At 41.8% G+C, this 20,491-nt stretch overlaps 1 protein-coding gene across 2 annotated transcripts in view; it reads right to left on the bottom strand.

Annotated features, from left to right (window-relative positions):
- Positions 1-456: 456 nt before the first annotated feature.
- The window catches only part of DOC2B (double C2 domain beta), a 1,627,913-nt gene continuing 1,607,878 nt past the window's right edge, over positions 457-20,491 (bottom strand). For both annotated transcript variants that reach the window (XM_069226394.1, XM_069226395.1), the window contains one exon: positions 457-13,841. In XM_069226394.1, coding sequence (XP_069082495.1) covers positions 13,705-13,841 — 137 coding nt within the window. In that variant the 3' untranslated portion in view covers positions 457-13,704. The remainder of the gene's footprint in view (positions 13,842-20,491) is intronic.

Raw genomic sequence — 20,491 nt, 5'->3', positions numbered from 1 at the left:
ACTGGCAATGTTCCCCACTCGCAGGATCTCCTCTTGCTTTCTTTGGATCGAAAAAAAACCTCCCCAGACCGCCATCTCAGGTATTGCGCGGTACCTGCCTCTCAGATTGGGTTGCCCATACACTGCGTATGGACTGTGTGCCTGAGTGTGGGAAATCAGAAGGACCCAGCACAGCCATTCCACAGAGGTTCCACCTAAAATCCTGACAATGAAAATATATTAACACCTAATTGACGTGCATAACAGTAGCATGTCCCCTTTATAAATACCATGTAAAAGGAAAGAAGGCCAACAGAAGAGTAAAACCACAGGCGCATAACGTAGTTACTCTACATAAAAATGTGCGGCGTTTGTGTATTGTGCCCTTTCAGTGGTACGTATGTATATTCGTGCCACCGTTTGTGGCAGCACAGAACATTTTTGTAACTTAGACTTGCAACACTTAGAATTTGCCATTTCTCTTTTTTATTTGTTGGTTTATGTTTATAAATAAGTTTAACAAAGCAGACAGAAAAGTACACTGGGGACGAAGGGTCGTTAATACTGAAATACAAAAGTCGGTGGGATGCAGTTCAGGACGATTTCTGCAGCCTGTACGTGGTAGCAAAACATTAGTATCAAACATTGAACAAGTCATTGCATGACGACGACAATCTGCATGCATTGTATGTACAGTCCAGTTATAAAAGACTCGCATAGAAAGTGACCACAAAGAGGGTGCGATGCAGTTCGGCGTTTGCACATTAGGCATGTGCCTGTGCTATGGCAAACGTGTTCTGAAAACAGACCATTACCTTGAGGAGAAACTCACTGTTGTAGAAATGTATTTACCTCATGAAAGCGCCAAACGGATTACAAACATCCCGCTGTAATGCAAATAATAGAACTACATCGTTGTGGACATATCGAAATCAACGAGGGACTAACCACGGAGACACATCATATAGTTTCAGTCAAATAAAATAGCATGCATACAGTGAGAATGCCATACAAATATTACAAATTAAAAAAACATCGTTCTATTGGTTTCACTTCTCGGACGGGGTGTCGGCCATTCAAAAAATAAAATCTCTCAAGACTTCAGTCGGATAAAAAAAGTTCTCCTTTTCTATTCAACATAAAAATACTTGTTTATTTACGACTAGGTAGCGTTATGTGTTCATACATGAAATAGCTCGGGGAACATTAACTGCATAAGAGTTAAAGGCTTCTGAAGTGTCAGACAACGTGCAGCATTTTGCAATTATATCAGGGCATTTAACTGTTTTCACATAGTTTGATATTGTCACAAGACACGTCGAGCTGTCAGTTTCAAGAAGATAAAAAGTTTACAATAAAGGAATTATTTCGGAAGTTATTTTGGAGCATTTGTGAATCAGACCTTCTATCAGCATCTTCCTACAATCTGGTGTAAATGAGTTGTAAGGTACAGGGAATCCCGTTTGTCTTATTACCACAACCGTATTGGTGATGACATCACTGGAGGAAAGCCAAGATGAGTTCAAGTTATTGATCCCGCAAAACCGTAGTGTAAATCAGTGTCCTGCCTCTTTAAGTTCAGTTCAACCTAAATTTAACAACAATGAAAACAACTGCAAGCACTCTTTATGACGAGATCCTATTTTTGAGATGCTCGGACTGCAAAACATTCTTTTCATCATGGGAAAAAACAAAGGAAGAAAATAGTTGCGATGTGCCAGTCTCGTGAGTCACAGTTAAAGGTATAGATGTATTGTGGTACTGTATGAGAAGGACCAATTGCTACATTTTAGTAATTATGAACTGGATCATAAAATAGCAATAGAGCACAATGTTTCTGCCTTTTTTGCTGTGGTGCAGGTCTTCCATTAGGTTACCCATGTTTTATGTTACTTGAACACTAAAGACTGTCTTCAGCAATAGGTCAGAGTATAAAACAAAAAAGGATTACTATGCAAGAACTTGGCTCAAATGGGTATTTAACTTAAAACCACCTCATTCTGCATGATAGGAGTGATGAATGATTTATTGTTATGTTAGCTCATAGTCAGATTAATCAACCCACTAAAGAATGATGCATGGGCCTATTCACACAGCCTATAAGCGTAGATTTACTCTTACACGTTTGAGTAACTTTACTAGTTTTGACCATTTACTATTTATGAATGCAAAGTTACTCAAAAGTGAAAATTCAAATGTCCCCACTCCCTGAAATAGAGAATGTAGTCAGTAAAAACGTCTAATAAGACTGTAATGTCACTACCAATAGTGACTTTACAATCATTGATGACTTTCCACACACTTGGTGAAAATCTCCACAATCAGGATGAAGCTCTCTGCAGGTAAACTGGAAGGAAAAGTTTTAAAGTTTTTTTAAAACTTTTTAAAAAGTTAGGAACATAGTTATCTTCACTATTAATGTTAATTTTATATATTTATTTTAAATGTAGAATAATATAATACATTTTAGAGCATCCATTTATTTTTTAATTACAATTTTAATTATTTTTAATAAATTATATTGAAATAACTTTATTTAGTCAGGTTTAAAGTAAGAAAAAAGAAATGTCCACCTAAAGTGAAAATGCATATAATTAGTTATGTGTTAAAAAGTATTAAATGTGATGCATATTTTTTAATATAAATTAATATTACATTTATTTTTAAAATAAAAAGTTTATTCGAATAATTAATAATAAAGTTATAAATAAATACATTACATTGTTATATTTTCAAATAATGTAAACAATTCCATTTATTTTAACTTTACTTTCTATTATTTTCTATTGGAGGATTTTGCAGTCACGGTGGTTGGCCATGTGTGGTGCTGGATTTGATTCAGCTCCAAGCTTGAGTACATTTACAACTGTTTTGGGTGCTTTTTGGTTGTAGTAAATGAAGAATGGCAGCTTATGAGTAGCAATTGGCTTACTCTTTTGTGGGTGGGTGCTTGTCCCTCACTAATCCCCTACCTAGACCTCCTAAACCCAGTCCTTATTACTCCCTTAAACCCTTCCCTTTAATAGTAAATATTTCCCATTTTCTAGCCACTTCACTCTGTGCCTTCCACCTTTACTACTAAACCGTATTTACTTGTGTTTTTGGGTTGCAAGTTACAGTGCATTTCTTTTCTTACCCACACAACACTATAATGAGATGGAACCAAGCCGTTTATCCCAAGTGATAACTAAAAAGGTGCAACATTTTCCTTTACGCATTAAGAGCAAGCTACATGGTCTAAAGACCCTTCGGCTGGCTGCCCCTCAGGAAAGGGGTGGGTAACCACTTCTTTGCCAATTGCTGGAATCCAGTGCCATGACCAGGCCCAAGAACCTCAGGGCTGACTCCTCTCGGGGTCTCTTAGAGTAACCACCATAACCCTCCCATAAGAAATGCTCTTTGATCATTGAAGTAGCATGAATCAGTCTTTAGGCCAGTTAGAGCTTTGATGGGATTAATGGAAACATGTTGTACCTTTAACTATGGTATTCCGTCTGGAATCTTTTCTCCATGTGCTTACCTTATCTCTCAGCTAGCTGATGGTGCTGCCTAGTATACTGCCTCATGGGACTATCAGATCGGTTGACGTCTGTATGCTCCTGGCTTCACCTTAAATGAGTAGGTTCCATACCGAGTGGTGGTAAGGAAAATATATTAGGACCTTTTGCTTCTTACGTGGCAACCACAATGAATTTTACAGTTACCCAGGCAGCTGGGATTACTGCTCCAGGTGCTTTTTATTCTATGTTTATTTATAGAGTACTTAAAGGCTAAAAATCAACCGATCACTGGAGACACCTGACACAGTAAAGTGGAACTCAACGAAATATGATTTCATCACATGGTGAAATGCCAGGGCACTGCCTACTTTTCTGATTTTAGTTAGCATTTTATTCCTTAGAGTAGGGGCCAGAAGAACAAAGGTCTGCCTCCTGCTTGGCACTGCTCTCTTTTTCTGTGGATCTTTCTGCACTATACAGATAGCAGTAACACAACAAAATGTATGACATGCCATATTTAACCTATTTGGAGGTATGCAATTACTGTATTTTAACCAGATGTATGGCAAATACCTCCTTATGACAAAAGCAATGGGAAACCTTATTCAAGGATACAGATTGAACCAGAATAATTTCCAGCCAGCCTTATACAGACAGCCATAGACCAGTGGTTCCCAACCGTTTGACTTCTGTGGACCCCCACTTTATTATTACTGGAACCCCCCACTGTATCATAATTGGGATCTGGGTACCCCCCACTGAGTCATTACTGAAAGCTGGGACATAAGCTGTTAATATTATTTAATGTTCTAAGCAGTCATGGACCCCAAGGGGTCCCCAGACCACAGGTTGGGAACCAATGCCATAGACCATAACAGCACATAGCCTATGTCATTTGTGATAGAAGAAATGTGCTCGCATGGCAGGAAGACAATCTCCCTCCAAACATTTTTTTTCTTTTTCTTGGAAACCCTATGGGTGACACCTACCAAGCCCTGGTCTACAGTTCCAGTATCAATATCTGTTCTTTGAGCGTTAAAATGTCTTCCCTCTCTGCACGTCAATCACCCTCAAGTGGTAATGAGGCAGCATGGGTCCTATGCTAAAAAAAAAAAAAAAAAAATTAACAAACTTTATACATTAAAGATGCTTTGGTTATGAGGTAAGACAAGGCACGACCTCTATGTGGTAAAAACAATAGAGTACTATAAAAGGTAGGTATTCATTACATAAATAAATCACAAACTACACATGATCACAAAGAATGTCAACTATCCTCTTAAGCCTGGTACTGTCTCTCTGAACTAGAATGTCATCTGTATTGTATCCTTTAGCTAAGCTGTTCCAGGAACCTCTAAAAGACCTCACATCCTCTGAACATACTCTTCCAGGCCACTGTTCACAGCTGGGCAATCTGAATCACATGTCATTGGCCCGAGATCCAAATTCCAGATTAGCTAATCTACCGCAGCCAAAAAGTCCCACACTAATGGAAAACCTAACTACATGCTCTCCTTCAAACAGGACTTATTGGAGGAGATTCCGGCTACCTTAGACACTACGAAGGCTGCGCCTTGGCAAAAGATGTATGATCTGGATTCCTAGCTTGTAGTTCTCACTACTGGACTTGCCACTGTGTGGTAGTTGTCTGCAGTAGCCAATCAAGGCACTGTTACTCAGTTCTACAGATGAAATTCTATGAAACTCTTGGCCCCACAGAGTAAGTTTTATGAGATAAAATCTTGTACCACACACCAATATATGAGCCTCTGATGTTTCAGACTGTGCCCACTTTTAGTGTGCCAGTGGTTAACCTTCCTCGGCTTCGTGTATTGATAAACTGTTTAGAAGACCATACACAAAACTATGGTTGATATACCATTGCACTCCTCTCTTTTTCTTACTTCAAAATATGGTCATCAATCACTTACATTTTATTTGGCATTGTTGTTTATCTTTATTCAAAATTTCACATACATTGTGCTTATCCACAATGCCCTAATGCTTTCGGGTGGAATACCCTTTGTCAACTCTTGACATAAAGCGGGAATAGCAGAACGCTGACAGTTGGTTGTTAGAAGCTGCTTCTATTTTAGCTTAAGAATTTCATTTGTGTGAATGTGCCCCCGACAAAGGTTATTCCGTGGAAATACATTGGAGCATGGTGGATGAGCACAATTTTTGGTAAGGAGAACAGAACTGTGCAGTACTATATCATCCATAGCTTTGTAACTTGCCTTCTTCACAGATTGCTTGGTCAAGTTTAACATCACTTCACCAAAGTCATTACATGTCTGGTCAAAAAAAAACAACCACATACACTGACTATTGTCTGTCCTTGAACCCTCTACATTTGTGTAGTAAGCATCGGCTCAGCATAGAGGCTGGAGTTGTCATCTTCGATCGTCATTGCTGATTCTGCTTGTCCTCTCTGCAACAGTTTACACACTGGATGGCAAATCATATTTGTTTACTAAAAATGTTTTCCTTGCCTGGGGGCGTGGCCTTCAGTGGGCCGGGCCCACTGCAAGCCACACGTACGTCCTCTGTTTGGATTTAGTAGCAAAGTTCAAACAGAGAGTGAGTGAGACAATACCACAGAACTCTTGGGAGGGAGTAAGGGCCATATGTACGAACACATTTTCCCATTTACACAGAATGGGAAAAACCCTTTGCTACATCTGGCCCTATGTGACTGATTTCTGGAGGCGATGGCCCTGATCGAACAGAAGGTAATTAATCATGTTTACTCAAGTACTGTACTGCACTACAAAGTCGAGGGAAAGGTAGTACAGCAAAAAGTACATAATTTGGCATGCACACAATACTACAACTCTGTTCAAGTAGTATCAGAAGCAAACGGGAAAGGGTCTGATAGAGAGTAGAGGGCATGTTGACAAGTAATCAACTGCGGGAAGATGCACAATATGTTAATGAAATCCTGGCCACTCGTAACAAAGAGCACTCCATTCTGGAAAAACAAAGAATGAGACCCTCATTAGGAGCAGCCAAGTTCATTGTGATATGTGTGGTTATCACTATAACCACACACATCACAATTATGAGTTTTGTGATCGCTATCGGAAGTTCAACAGACTGACGTGTTCGAGGAAAAACACCCAGTATTGGCCAGAACATTCAGGTTTTGGTGTGGTAAACTGCAAAATCCACAAGTTATTTTCTCAAAACACATAATTGGGTGGTATTCATCTCAGCCGACAAAGTCCCACTTGCCTAGTAAGATCTTATCAGGAGGACCCAATGTGAGAAATGAGAAATGGGAACTTTGGTGCACTCAGGAAGGGTGAGTGAATGCACAGAAGATTAATTCACTTTGTGTTGTTAAGTTTGGCACCTGCAGCGCCTTAAAAGCAAAGATTATTTCTGCAATAGCAGTGTTTTGTATTATATTCGGGGCAATTGGAATTATACGGCAGGGGAGTGCCACATTTTGTGGAAGGTGTTGATTAAATTGTGCAGCACGGAAAGGCAAATTATCCAGTGTAGTGCACCACATTTTGTGATAGTATTACTTCATTACTTTGTAATTTTTATACTTGTTAACACTGTCTGGGCATAGGTTCCCTCTCACTGGTATCAGTTTAACACTCAAATTTAGCAATAAGCAGTCAAACTTTGGAAAAGGTGTTCCACAGGGTAGCAATATGTGGTGGTGCATTTTTCGCAACTTTTGAACCATGTGGAAAATACGGCAAAAATAAATGTATGCAAAAAACGTGGAAGCAGCACAATCACATAACTCCAGTGGCCCTTATTATATCTTAATGAAGCAATAAAAAATAATAATACAAAGTGCTACTCTCATAGAAAGGCAGTTGCAGAATGTGTATAAACAGCCAGGAAAAGCAGGATACAAACTGGAAAAAAAGACAAAACAGTGAAACTGCTGCCCATCTCCCAACCCACTGCAGTTCATTTAGGATCCAAGCATCCCAGGGGAATCAGAGTACAGCTAATTAAGCGGCATGTTAAAAATTTGCACCAATGCTATAATAATCGAGTTCAGATGCATTAATGGACGAAACACTTCTGGATCGTGAAGCCAGTGGAACTAAGCTGTTTAATAAAGGTGGATCTACATACCTAAATGCAAAAAAAAATTATTCAAGTCGGTCCATGGTCTTCAATGCATTTTTCAACCTACTACGTGCAGAACCATCACCTTCTACTCGCTGTACTGACACTTCTATGTGCAAACCTGGCAGAGCCATGTCATCTGCAATCCCTCAAGCAACATCAAGGCTCAGGACCTCGTCAGTGGGATGAACTCCCACAGACGTATCCTCCTCAGCGTACCCTTGACTGCACTCAGAAACCTATTCTTCCCTCAGGAAGACCCACAAAACAGCCCTGCCCCAACACTCCTCTCATTCACAATGAACTATGTCCTGAGCAACAAAGGGGACTCTTTGTGAAACTTTATGTGCTGTTGGCCAGACAGAGTTGCCAAGAGTTGCACCGGTCTGAACTCTTATATCCAAAGACACATGCGTACAAATAATTTATTAAAAACTTCTCAATGATGTTAGTAAATATCTTACTGCCACCAACAGACATTCCTGATTCTTGTTGATCAGTAAAGATCTGTGCATACCGCGTATGACTGCCTCCAGAATTCCACAGACGAAGAAAGAACAAGACAGTCATTGCAATTTAACTAATTTGTCAGTGACTGTAATAACATTTTAGGCTTCATACATTTATACAATGTAAACAATCTGTGATGTCAAAAGCAGCTATCAATTTGCATACACTTTCAGCCCTACGCTTACATTTTGAGCATCTTCCTCCATAAGTGAGAAAGTTATTTTAGGAGATATTTCATATGTGCTTGGATCTAAGCGTGTCTAATTCCAGATTCCTGAGTATTGTGATCATTATAAACAACTTCACTATTGAGGAAAGATCACTCGGAGTCCAATGGAAGGAAACTGTGTACTTTTCTCCAGTGATGTCATCAATGAACCAAAACTGTGCTGGGAAGTGATCATCTAGACAGGACGACTGGAGAGGAGCGGTCCTAAGGTCCAGAGCAAAAACTTAAGAGCTATATTATGTTTTGCTAAGATTTGAAGCATTCTCTTTCATAAGGAGACTTTTACTGTGGAAGTCAATAATGATACCTGAAATTGCATTCAATGGAAATAGCAGCAGGGGTCTCTAAGTCTGGAAAAACTTCACCAGCCATGAATAACTGGCACTTGAAAGGGCAGCTACACTAGATTTAATCTACACAAACACTATGTTGACACTGTTTTAAGTGGTAGGGCTCAGGATGTGCCAGAAGCTAGTTTGAGAGCATGACTTCCTTTCCCTTCAACAACCATGGGTTCGGGACTGAGGCTTCTTGAGTGAAGGAGGGCATCTCTGTGAGATCCCTCACCTGCAGTGTGCAAGACTGAAGTTAAGTATGTAAAAGAAGGCTGTGAATTCTTGCATGTGTAGGTGATGGCACCCCTCTGACATGTAGGGTAAAAGTGCAAGCATGTGAGGCCTACATAGTCTTTTGTTTGCACAAAAGACCGTACCTTTCCTTGGCACTGTGGGCGGACACGTGGAAGACGTGACCACTTCTCACTTCTTCCTGGTAAAGAGGTCACTCTGCTAAGTGCAAGAGACATTTACCGTTGCCAATAACATACAAGGGTATTTACAGCTGTCTCCTCTGCATATGGGACTGCTGAAAGCATGAGGTCCAAATATGAGAAAAAATTGTTTTTTCACATCCTTTTTCAAAACAGAACATTCATTCCTTGTTTGCACCTTACGGCATCTTGTAAGTGTCGGTTAATGGAGACTTTTATAGCTCTGTTGTAAGGTTATACTTTACCACCAACTGCACTAGAGCTGAGCAGACACGGGTGGGAGGGTCACCAGGCAGAAAATGATTAGCTTTCCTCTTTCAGTCTCCGGCCTTCATCCCCTGCACTAATTTGCACCATGGGTAAAGACAGCTGAAGAAGACAAGGGACTGGGACAAAGCCGAAAGGGAAAGCAAACCCCCTGGTGCCAGAACAGTTAAGCTGAATCGTGCTGAATTTCGACACGGAAACAAAGTCAGAGCAATAAATAAGGTACCAGGGGCCACATGTACCTAGCTTTTTTCTTGTCGCAAACAGCCCGATTCACAGACAAGAAAAAAGCATTTTGCGATGTACAGACCCTATTTTGCGATTCGGCAATCTATTTACCGAATCACAAAAAGGGTTTGGGAGTCGCAATTAGGAAGGGACGTTCCCTTCCTAATTGCGTGTCACAGTACAATGTATGATTATTTTGTGACTGTGAATGCGGTCACAAAACAATCGCAGTTAGCACCAATTTCAAATTGGTGCTAACCCATGCACAAAGAGGAAGGGGCCCCCAGGTGACCCCTTCCCCTTTGTGAATGGTAGCAAAAATATTTTTTTTCGGAGCAGGCAGTGGTCCCACGTACCACTGCCTGCTCTAAAAAAATGAAAAGAAAACTTTTCATTTTTGTTCCTGAAATGCATCCCGTTTTTCTTTTAGGAAAACGGGCTGCATTTAAAAAAAAAAAACTGCTTTATTTAAAAGCAGTCACAGACATGGTGGTCTGCTATCGCCAGCAGGCCACCATCCCTCTGTGTGCCGCCATTGCCCAACGGGGTTGCAAATTGCGACCTACCTCATGAATATTTGTTAGGTAGGACATTTGCAACCCCATTGGGAATCCCAAATAGTGTCATTGACAGTATTGTACATCAGGATTTGCGACTCGCAAATTGTGAGTCGCTAAGACTCGCAATTTGCACGTGACAAAACCTGATATTTGTACATGTGGCCCCAGGTGTGAAATCCACGTCTAATTTATCCTGTGTTGACATGTGTTAGATAATCTGCTTCCTCTCTCAACAAACATGGGGGCACAGACATTGCACAGTGTAAAACAAATAATATGCATTTCAAAAGGCAAACATATGCTAAAAGACTGCTTGCAGCTAATTGTGACTTTAAAAGGAATTTAGACCAATCTCGCAATGTTTTGAAAGGCCTCTTGAAGGGAGAGGATTATTGATCGAGGTTCTAGTGTCCCAAGCCCTCAGTGGCAGCCATCTTAGTCTCGGCAGGGTTCCATTGCACCCTCTTACATAAGACTGCATACTAGTACAACAGTTGTCTGCTGAGTTTTCCAGTAGTTTAAAGACCATAAAAATATAATTTGAGAACAACCTTAAAAGCCCTATTATCATTTTCCAGCATGGCTTCTATACAATGCAGTTTCTGGCCTTTAAATGCCCGCTTAGTGAACAGAAGTCATTTCCATGCACAGAAAAGACACATAGCCCTTTGTCTTCAAAACTTAGACCAGTCATTAGCTAAGACGCTAAAACCCACACTAAAAGTTAAATGACAATTAGGCTAAACGGCCATTTCAGTGTAGACTTTACAAAGAGAGTTGTTCTCCTGGTTGCCACAAATAGCGAATCATTGCCCCGACTTTTAATGGGTCCACCTAATCGGAATCAAGTGGAAAGAACTAAAAGTCCTTTAAATGGGGGCCTGACTTTTGGTTATGGAACACACACCAGAGCTGGCAAAACATTTTAGTGTGGATTACGAATTCTTGTGTTTAAATGTGTTCACATGCTTCCCCCTCTTAATCTTTGATCGTTTATGTCACCATATCAACTACCATGTAAACTCTGCTGTCTTCCCTGAATGCCACAGGTTCCTTATGACCTTTCTAAATTATGGTGTTTGTGACCTGCGAGCATCCAAATTTTCAGTGTTATATCTGTTCCTATACCTCTTTTGTCCGTGTTGACAAGATTCAAAGATAACCTCCAGTCCATGACTTGTAAGTACCTATGGGTTTTGCTCGCAAGCATCTTTCCCATACATTGCATAGGTACCGCTCCGCCCACCGCCTACAGAGAAACAAAGCCTTTCTTAAAGTGCCTTGTTTCAATCTCTGCACCAAAGGTGGGAAATATGTGTCGGCTCAAGGTCTCTCCCATTTGGAACCTGCTACCCTCTAGAGATAGGTGAAATTCCCTTCTTGGAGAATGACTTATTTGTAGAGGGAGTGAAATTCTAAAAACGGCTAGAGTTAAGATTAGGTCCAAGAGATGCTGTGTTGAATTGAGTGTAGTCAACGAGCCATAGCTATTCTGTTCTATTAAAATGTCTTATGATTTTATGCTAATTTAAATTTATACATTGTACTACATATTCTGTATCCTATTTTGTAAACCCTGGAAGTGTTCAGTAAAAAGCCCAATGCAAGTAAAATAGAATAATGAAAGGAAAGGAAGGGTGCAGTTCTTTGAATGGATTAGGAGCCACTTACTCTAGTGCAGTGGCTCCCGACCTTTTGACTTCTGTGGACCCCAACTTTATCAGCACTGGAACCCGGGGACCCCCAATGAATCATTATTGGAATCTGAGGACCCCCTCAATGAGTCATTACTGAAAGCTGGGGACCTACTCTGTTAATATTATTATATTTTCTAATCAGTCACAGACCCCCTGAGGAGGCTTCGCGGACCCCCGGGGGTCCCCTGACCACAGGTTGGGAACCACTTCTCTAGTCGTCTTACGATGCTTCAAAACAATCTTTGGTGCTTTAAAATGGAATTTTGAAAAAAAACATATGGCAGATATGTGTTCCTTTACATCCCAACTATATCGTCATTGTCTGCCTCTGCTAACACCAGTTAGTGTATGCCAGAGGTCTGAAGGGTCAGAGAAGCAGAACATTCTGGGAAGACCAACAATGAACAATAAAGGTTGCGGTGCCCCTCTAAGGGAAGTTACAAGGCAGTGGTATGTCCTTTTGACCTTGTTCTTCCGAGAGCTAAGCATGATAGAAACGTTGCACCTATTGTTCTGAACTAGCATGGTCAGTCTCGGTGCATGACGATAATATGCTAGTTAAGATAACTGACCAACACAATTTGGGCTCTTTCCTCCTTTGTGTGTCACAACCGACCATCTTTGAGTTTTAATGCCCACCACTGCGAATTACTACAGAATTAGAAGCATGTTTTCTATGACGTTTATATTCTCAGAATACTCAGAACCCGGGGCCATATTGTTCAGTGATGAAAAGGACGCCAGCCACTGAACACCCTTGAAAAATGATATACTTGCGTTGCTTGATAGAAAAGGCATCAGAAATTTGATTGTGGATTATGAATATGAACTTGTATATAAGGATGTTTGTGAAATGCATTTTTTGTCTTTTTCACATCTACAATAAAAGCCTAGCTGTACGTTCCTTCCGATGACCTGGACCATCTTCTGCTTCTCCCAGCACCTGAATGTTTATTCTCACCTGGAATAGATACAGACTCAGTTTGTATTTGCAGGGCACCTTATTTAAGTGGTGTTGCTGGGCCACCCACAATACCACTAAATCGCTGTCACATGCTTTAGCTTTTCTGCCTCTTCAACATGGCATACGGCTCAGCATTGCCAAAAGCTCAGATATTCTGCTTGTATGTCAAACAGTGACTTGTAAGCATGTGGCAAATGTGACTTAAGTGGTTACCTAAAGTCTCCCTCTTTTCCTCCAGCATATCTAGGCCATGGATTTTTAAACTTCGGCCCCTTGTGCATCCATCGTTCCATTTCTAACCATGTTGTAAACATTTCACCCTAAAACCTCCCTAACACACCCACTACCTCTCTCCGAGTCCGTCTACAATGAATTATGGGAGAGATATTTTCGGGACTACTTTAGTCTGCTTGTGTGTTTTTGCAGCGAACATTAGTAGTTGTGTCCTTTTCAATGAATGATCATCATTCAGTCTTGAAGATGACAAGGATATTATTTTACAAACATGAACGTCGTTGAGGGGGATGAACACCAAACTGTTCACTCTGACATCAGTAACCATGTAAACATTGCTGAACTCGAGGGATGGAAAGGGAATAATCTAAGCCTCAATTCACCCTAATCGCCTTTTCATGTTATCACTGGACACCAGGAGAAGTGTACCCCAGCAGCCTGTTCTTAGCAATCCCCTTACTGAAGCTATGTGGCGAAGGGATGTCAGACTGCTGGTGGCAAACCCAGGGGACGTGGTCTACTGAACAGTGGTAATGTATTGTAGGCCTCACTGAATGATGACGATTCCTTTTGATACAGAATACTGTAGCAAATAAACCAAATGTCCAAAGGCATGAGTTGTTCCTCGATCCAGTTTGGCGGTGCAGGGACATATGGCAGTCTCTGAGGTCAATCGCTGAGGAAAGATCCTGGTAGCTCATTGGTGAGGGTGTGCCAGCGCTCAATCTTCTTGTCTTTGTTTTTCAGGCAGTCAAACCAGTGTTTTAAGCGTTCACCTTTTGCGTTGATTCCTAAAACGACTCCACCTGAGAACAGATTGAGATCAAAAGAAAGTGTTATCATGGTGTTTCAACACGCAGTGGGAAGCTTGATGTTAAATTCACCTTTGGGAGTTGGGGAAAGTGCAACATGCAATAGGTAGATGAAATGACTTGACTAATTTGACTGTTGCTTATTTTTTGTAAACTATTTTATTGCAATTATTGTAAATGACGCTCGACCAAATCAGAATTTTCAACTCTCATCATTACGTATTCTGGTAGTTGTTGGTGTATTTTTCCAGCTATAGTGTCAGGTTACTAACACTGGTGTAAGGTAATAGAGATTAAAAATAGTGACTGTCTGAAAACGAACGCCAGAGATGGGACAGACTAATTTAAAGGCTTAGGACACTTGCCCTATTTCACCTGCTTTTGAAAAGTAAATCTTCTCAAAAGCATCTACCGACTACATTTCCTCTCTGGTACCGAGCCCGTCTTCCACCAAGATGACCATAATGCTGTCAGCATGCACAATACCATAAAGTCCCAGGGTGCTCTTCTGACCCTCATTATCAGGCAGGTCACAAATACAGAAGACGCTATTGAAAACCATTGAAAAGAACACGTCCACAGGGCTAAAGGAGAGAGAGGTTTCACTCTTGGTATGAGCAGAACTGGGCCCCCCTGCAACCAGTACAAAGTGGCTCTGCCCTCTGAGAGGGTACTCCATCGCAAAGGAGTGCCCTCTCTGCCAAAGCAAAGTTGAGTATTTAGACAGCAAACACTACGCTGTCTCCGTTGCCTACGTACAGCTCTGACAGCCGGACGGAGTACAGGCCATCGGGACTGGCTATGTGTTCGCTGGGCCTGTTTGAAGTAGATTAACACACTGCCATTTTTCACTGTCCGTCATCTCCACGGAAACACCTGGCAGTGAAAACTGCAAAGTGACCCCATCACCACGGGAGCAATCTCCCATGGCGAGGAGGTCCTTGTTTTATTGATTTTCACAAAGAAAATCTCACTTTGGGATTTTCTTTTTGAGAAAAAAAAAAAGTTGAAAGTTTGATGATCTACTTTGTCATATTATATCTTCCAAAAAAACCCACTAACCCTGTGACCTGGAGCAGCGTGCTGCCCCAGCATAAAAGCATAACAATGGTTTGTAAATGGTAGTTAAGTGCTGTATAATGCAGTATATAACCCACAGTAAACCTAGTAACATAAAACTCAGTAGAAAGACAGTCGATTGTAGTTCATACAGGTTGCTTAGTGATTTCTTTTTACTACTTGACACTCTTACACTCACATAAGACTAAACTGCTAAGGATCATGTCCATCACCAACTACGGTACTAGTCCACAGCAATAAACCACCCATCACAAGCTAAACAGGCACAGAATAACTGAAGAGATCTGCCACATACCGCTGGCCAATGGAAGACTCTTTGTTTAGTTCACCACTGCAGGCCCATCTAGTAAAATACTACGGTCCCTAATTGGTTACTAGCAATGGAAATCAGATTTGGGATGACATTAACAAAGTCTATCCAAGCAGGTCTCTCCACCACTTCTCCCTTTAACCTATGCTGGCCCAGGACTATAAACTTTAAACAAAATATCTCAGAATGAACAACCCACTGCAGTAACCAGCTAAGTGGACCATTAACAAAATAAATTCTAAAAAGGTACCTGCAGAGTTGCTCAAAGCTGCCAGCTTACTGGAAACCATAAACTGCGCACCTACCACTCAGGCATTTTCATCCATAACACTTCTAAGTGATGCATTCCACAACATGATAACCACACCTCAGTGGTCCTCACGCACAACATGAAAACTCTTCCCACATACATATATAGCGCTATATATATGTTATAAATGTTGCAGTACAATGCAATGCAATGCCTTAACAAGAACGGCTGTGACAGTAGTTCCTGTAAATGCAAGAGATGTCCACTGGAATGGCAGACATCCCAACATTTGGTGGGCAGGTACTCCTTCAGAGCAGTAGAGTAATGTTCAACACCCCAGACAGTGTAGGAATAAAAAGTTGCTTTTCTGGAGGACAAAGGCAATCTGCCAGTGAACTTAAAGGTCATCAAATATTGGATGGACCATCTCAAAATTAACCCTCTGAAAACTGTAGTCCTCTTCATCTCCCCTCCACGAAGTGACATTCCCATTCAAGCCAGCTTGATGCTTCCAACTTACTCAACTACAAACTTTCCATAAGTTACAGTTCCCAATACACAGGCTTTATCCTAGATAAAAATCTAAATGTGCACTCTCACATCAATTCTCTTGACCGAGATTCACATTAGGAAATCAAAGTTCTCAGGAGAAATAAGCTTCAAATCCCTGCCGAGAACATTAAGACAGTAGTCAAATTTTTTGTTCTGTCAAGGCTTCACTATTGTATGGAACCCCAACAGCTGCCCTGAAAGCCACAGCCATGGTTGTATCAGGAGCCATTAGATCAGACTTTGGGCTTGATTTCGATCTCATTGGGGGGGTCACTCTGTCGCAACAGTAAGGGATATCACTTCCGTTGAAATCTAGATACCATTGTTTTCTATGGTATTTAGATTTCGGCCAACGGATATCTGTCACTGTTGTGACAGAGCAACCCCCCCGCTGAGATGTGAATCAGGACCTATATCTTGTTCACTCTAGACTGGCTTCCTATAGAGCCCCAAAGCATTACTACCTTGTTGGACTTTTTTGTTTATGCAGGGTCATCCCCAATCTTTTTGCCTCCTATTGTTTCTGGCCTGTTGCTGTTGGCTTTTGAACTCTGAGCACTTTGCCACTGCTATCCAGTGCTAAAGTGCATATGCCCTCTGTGTAAATTTGCATGTAATTGGTTTATCCATGATTGGCATATTTGATTTACTAGTAAGTCCCTAGTGAAGTGCACTAGAGGTGCCAGGGCTTGTAAATCAAATGCTACTAATGGGCCTGCAGCACTGGTTGTGCCACCCACATTAGTAGCTCTGTAATCATGTCTCAGACCTGCCACTGCAGTGTCTGTGTGTGCAGTTTTAACTGTAAATTCGACTTGGCAAGTGTACCGACTTGCCAGGCCTAAACCTTCCCTTTTCTTACATGTAAGACACCCCTAAGGTAGGCCCTAGGTAGCCCCAAGTGCAGGGTGCAGTGTATGTTTAAGGTAGGACATATAATGTGTTTTATATGTCCTGACAGTGAAATATTGCTAAATTCGTTTTTCACTGTTGCAAAGGCTGTCCCTCTCTTAGGTTAACATGGGGGCTACCTTTAAATCTGATTAAAGTGTAGATTCCCTTTGGGAGCGGATGGACGTGTGGAGTTTAGGGTCTCTGAGCTCACAATTTGAAAATACACCTTTTAGTAAAGTTGATTTTAAGATTGGGTGTTTGAAAATGCCACTTTTAGAAAGTGGGCATTTTCTTGCTTATACCCTCTCTGTGAGTCTGCCTGTTTGTGGATTCCCTGTCTGGGTCAGTTTGATAGTTGGGCTGGTTGTACCTCACGCTAGACAGTGACACAAAGGGAGCAGGGGTGTAGTCTGCATTTCCTGATGAGCCATCTGTGCTAGGAGGGAGGGGAGGAGTGGTCACTTACACCTGAAAGGGCTGTGCCTGTCCTCACACAATGTAGTCTCCAACCCCCGGATGAGTGTCTGGAGCCAGGCCTGGGCAAGGCAGGATTACACATTCAAAAGAGACTTTTCTTTGAAGTAGGCCTAATTCAAAGGAGAAATTGGGTATAAGAAGTGCACCCAAAACCACAGATTTTAGAACACTTCTGGAAACCAACAGGAGCCTCTGCCTGGAGAACAGCTGAAGAGCTGAGGAAGAAGAGCTGCCCTGCCTGTTACTGTGCTTTGTGGAGCTATCCTGCAGTTGCTGCTTCTGCCAGACTAAGAGGGCAAAGACTGGACTTTATGTGCCTTCCATCTTGTGAAAATCTCCAAGGGCTTTGATTTAGAGCTTGCCTCCTGTTGTTTGAAGTCTCAGGAACAGCAAAGACTTCTCTCTGCCAGCACCTGGAGTCTCGGGAGAGACTCCTACTCTGCCCTGTAGTGCCCATCCAGTTCCTGGGACCCTGAAAGGAGAAGCTGGCAGCCTAAGAGGAGGAAATCCATGTACAGAGTGCCGTGCAGGGAAAAGATCAACGCGACTTCGAGCTGTGGCTGAAGAAACGACACGCTGCTGGCTCCGTGGCTGAAAATCGACGCTTGCCGGAAACGCGACCGAAGAATCGATGCACGACGCTGGAGAAACGACGCACAGCATCGCTGATGGAGGCTGGGAGATCGCAACCCGCGCTGCGTGGTTTTCGGATCATCGTGCGGCTGGATTTCCGACGCAATTACTGCTGGGCGTGTAAAAATAACACAAGGCCTGCCTGGACCCGAGAGAGCTGACCGGATAGACGCATCGCTCTCCTGCGGAGAGAAGAAACGGCGCGCCCGACCTGACGAAAGGAGAAACTACGCAAGGTCTCGCTCGTGAGTGAAATCGACGCATCGCAAGCCCTTTTTGATGCACAGTCGCCTGTGCGGGGTTATTTTTGATGCACCCAAGGTACATTTTTACGCTAACCGTGTTAGTGTGTGTTTTAAACTACATAAAGACTCTTTTTGCTTTTTAATTGATAACGAACTGTGTATTGTGGATTTTTGTCGTTTTGGTCTGGTTTTGTTTAGATAAATATTTTCTATTTTTCTATTTTTCTAAACTGGTGTTATGTCATTTTGTTGTGTTTTTCATTAAGTTACTGTGTGTGTTGGTACAAATACTTTACACCTAGCACTCTGAAGTTAAGCCTACTGCTCTGCCAAGCTAACAAGGGGGTAAGCAAGGGTTAGCTGAGGGTGATTCTCTTTTACCCTGACCAGAGTGAGAGTCCTTGCTTGAACAGGGGGTAACCTGACTGTCAACCAAAGACCCCATTTCTAACATACCTACAACAATTAAGCCTCACAGGAGAATTATGCTGCCTACAGAGCACAGACTCCTTCATTCTGGAGATATATCTTTTCAAGATAAAGAGTGCAAAAAAGGCTTTCCTGGGGAATTCTCTATAAGTTTGAAACCCTCATATTTCATTTTCAAACATAAACTTAAGCTCTTACTCTTTCAACACCTATCATATCCTTATTTCGACCTGAGCCCCACAATGACTTCTCCTACATAGCCTCATTTCTTGACATGTATGACCTCCTTTCCACCCACTTTCTGCAACTGCATTCCATGTGTTTATGGAAAGAGGGTGTGTTCCTCTATGACCATTCCTTTTGTCTGTAGTATGTCCATCTCTTTATCCTGTCTTAGTGTAATCCAGTGCTTCTTTGTAAAGCGCTCTCTTGCCCCTTGGGTCTGGTTTGTGCAAAACATGTCGCCAATAAATAAATAAAACAAATATTTTACCACTCTGAATTCCACCTTGACTCCAGACCCAGATGTGCATGCTGCTTAATCCTTACTGATCCTAAGCCGGACAGCCTTATGCTGCTGCTAAGAAGCCCACTGGTCAGGGTTCTCACAAGCCCGTTCATGGTGCTGTCCAACAAGGGTCATTACTGTTGCTTAGAGGCTGCAAAAGACTATGAATAACATTATGGACAAATATTTTGCTAATTAACCTGCTTCTAAACAGCCCAGTACAGACCGTAACAGCATGTCATGCTATAGTGATTGTGAGCTGGTAGGTGTGGTGTACAATGGGAATAATTATTAAAAGTGGGGTGTTGAAAGGGATAGTGACTCACCTCCCAAAGAACCCACAGCTCCAGGACATCCCTTTTTCTTCTAAAACCTACAATGCGTATCCCAGGGCATGTATTCATATTGATCTCATACTTCAAGAATCCAAGGAGCCAGGAGCCTAAAAAATAAAATTCAACACCACGTGTGGCCTGGAGGTCTATCACCGGCAGGTTTTTGACATTGACTTTCCTGATACCTTTACAATTAATAGCATAGGCGTACAGGGTACACTTCAAACAGATTAATTACTTCGATCCCTCTCACAGGAGGATTTTTCAGGAGAATCTACCTATAGTCTTTCTAGGACACTTCTTTTAACAGTCTGTTTGTAGGATATTTACTTTCATGTGCACATCTATCAGTTTGATAATATTGGGAAAGTCGATGTCGATATGCACCACGACATGATCACATATACCAATGAAATCACATCACTATTAGCTAATCCACCCGACATGAACTCTCCATCAACCCAGACTCCAAGATACGTGGTTGGGCATGCTCTGAAACCTAGCCCTGAGGTTACTGACTGACAGGTCATGGAGGGGGTGGTCAGCACACAGCCAGCAAAGAAATGCGCGAACAGGAAGCTCCAGATTAGTCCCATAGGTAGGCACAGCAACACCACAATGATCCCAGGAAATTGATCCTAATAAAATGCACATTGCTGGAGGAATGCACACATTCCCAAACACCATAAGGTCATATGCCATACGTAGTTAGGAACACTTAGCCAATCAGAACACAACACACACAGTACACACTCATGCTGGACATCTGGACACATTACCCACTTGCTCTCATTGTGTTCACGCCAGGTAGAGGGCCGCCTGCATATGTTATCAGGACCTATTTATGACTTTAAGACAACTGTTCACATCCTTCACCGCAAAAGGAATGTTGTAATTGGTTTCTGACACTCAAAGAAATGTATAAAAAACA

This window comes from Pleurodeles waltl, chromosome 3_1 (genome assembly GCF_031143425.1).
Source record: "Pleurodeles waltl isolate 20211129_DDA chromosome 3_1, aPleWal1.hap1.20221129, whole genome shotgun sequence".
Taxonomy (NCBI): domain Eukaryota; kingdom Metazoa; phylum Chordata; class Amphibia; order Caudata; family Salamandridae; genus Pleurodeles; species Pleurodeles waltl.
This window is presented reverse-complemented; position numbering and strand designations above follow the sequence as displayed.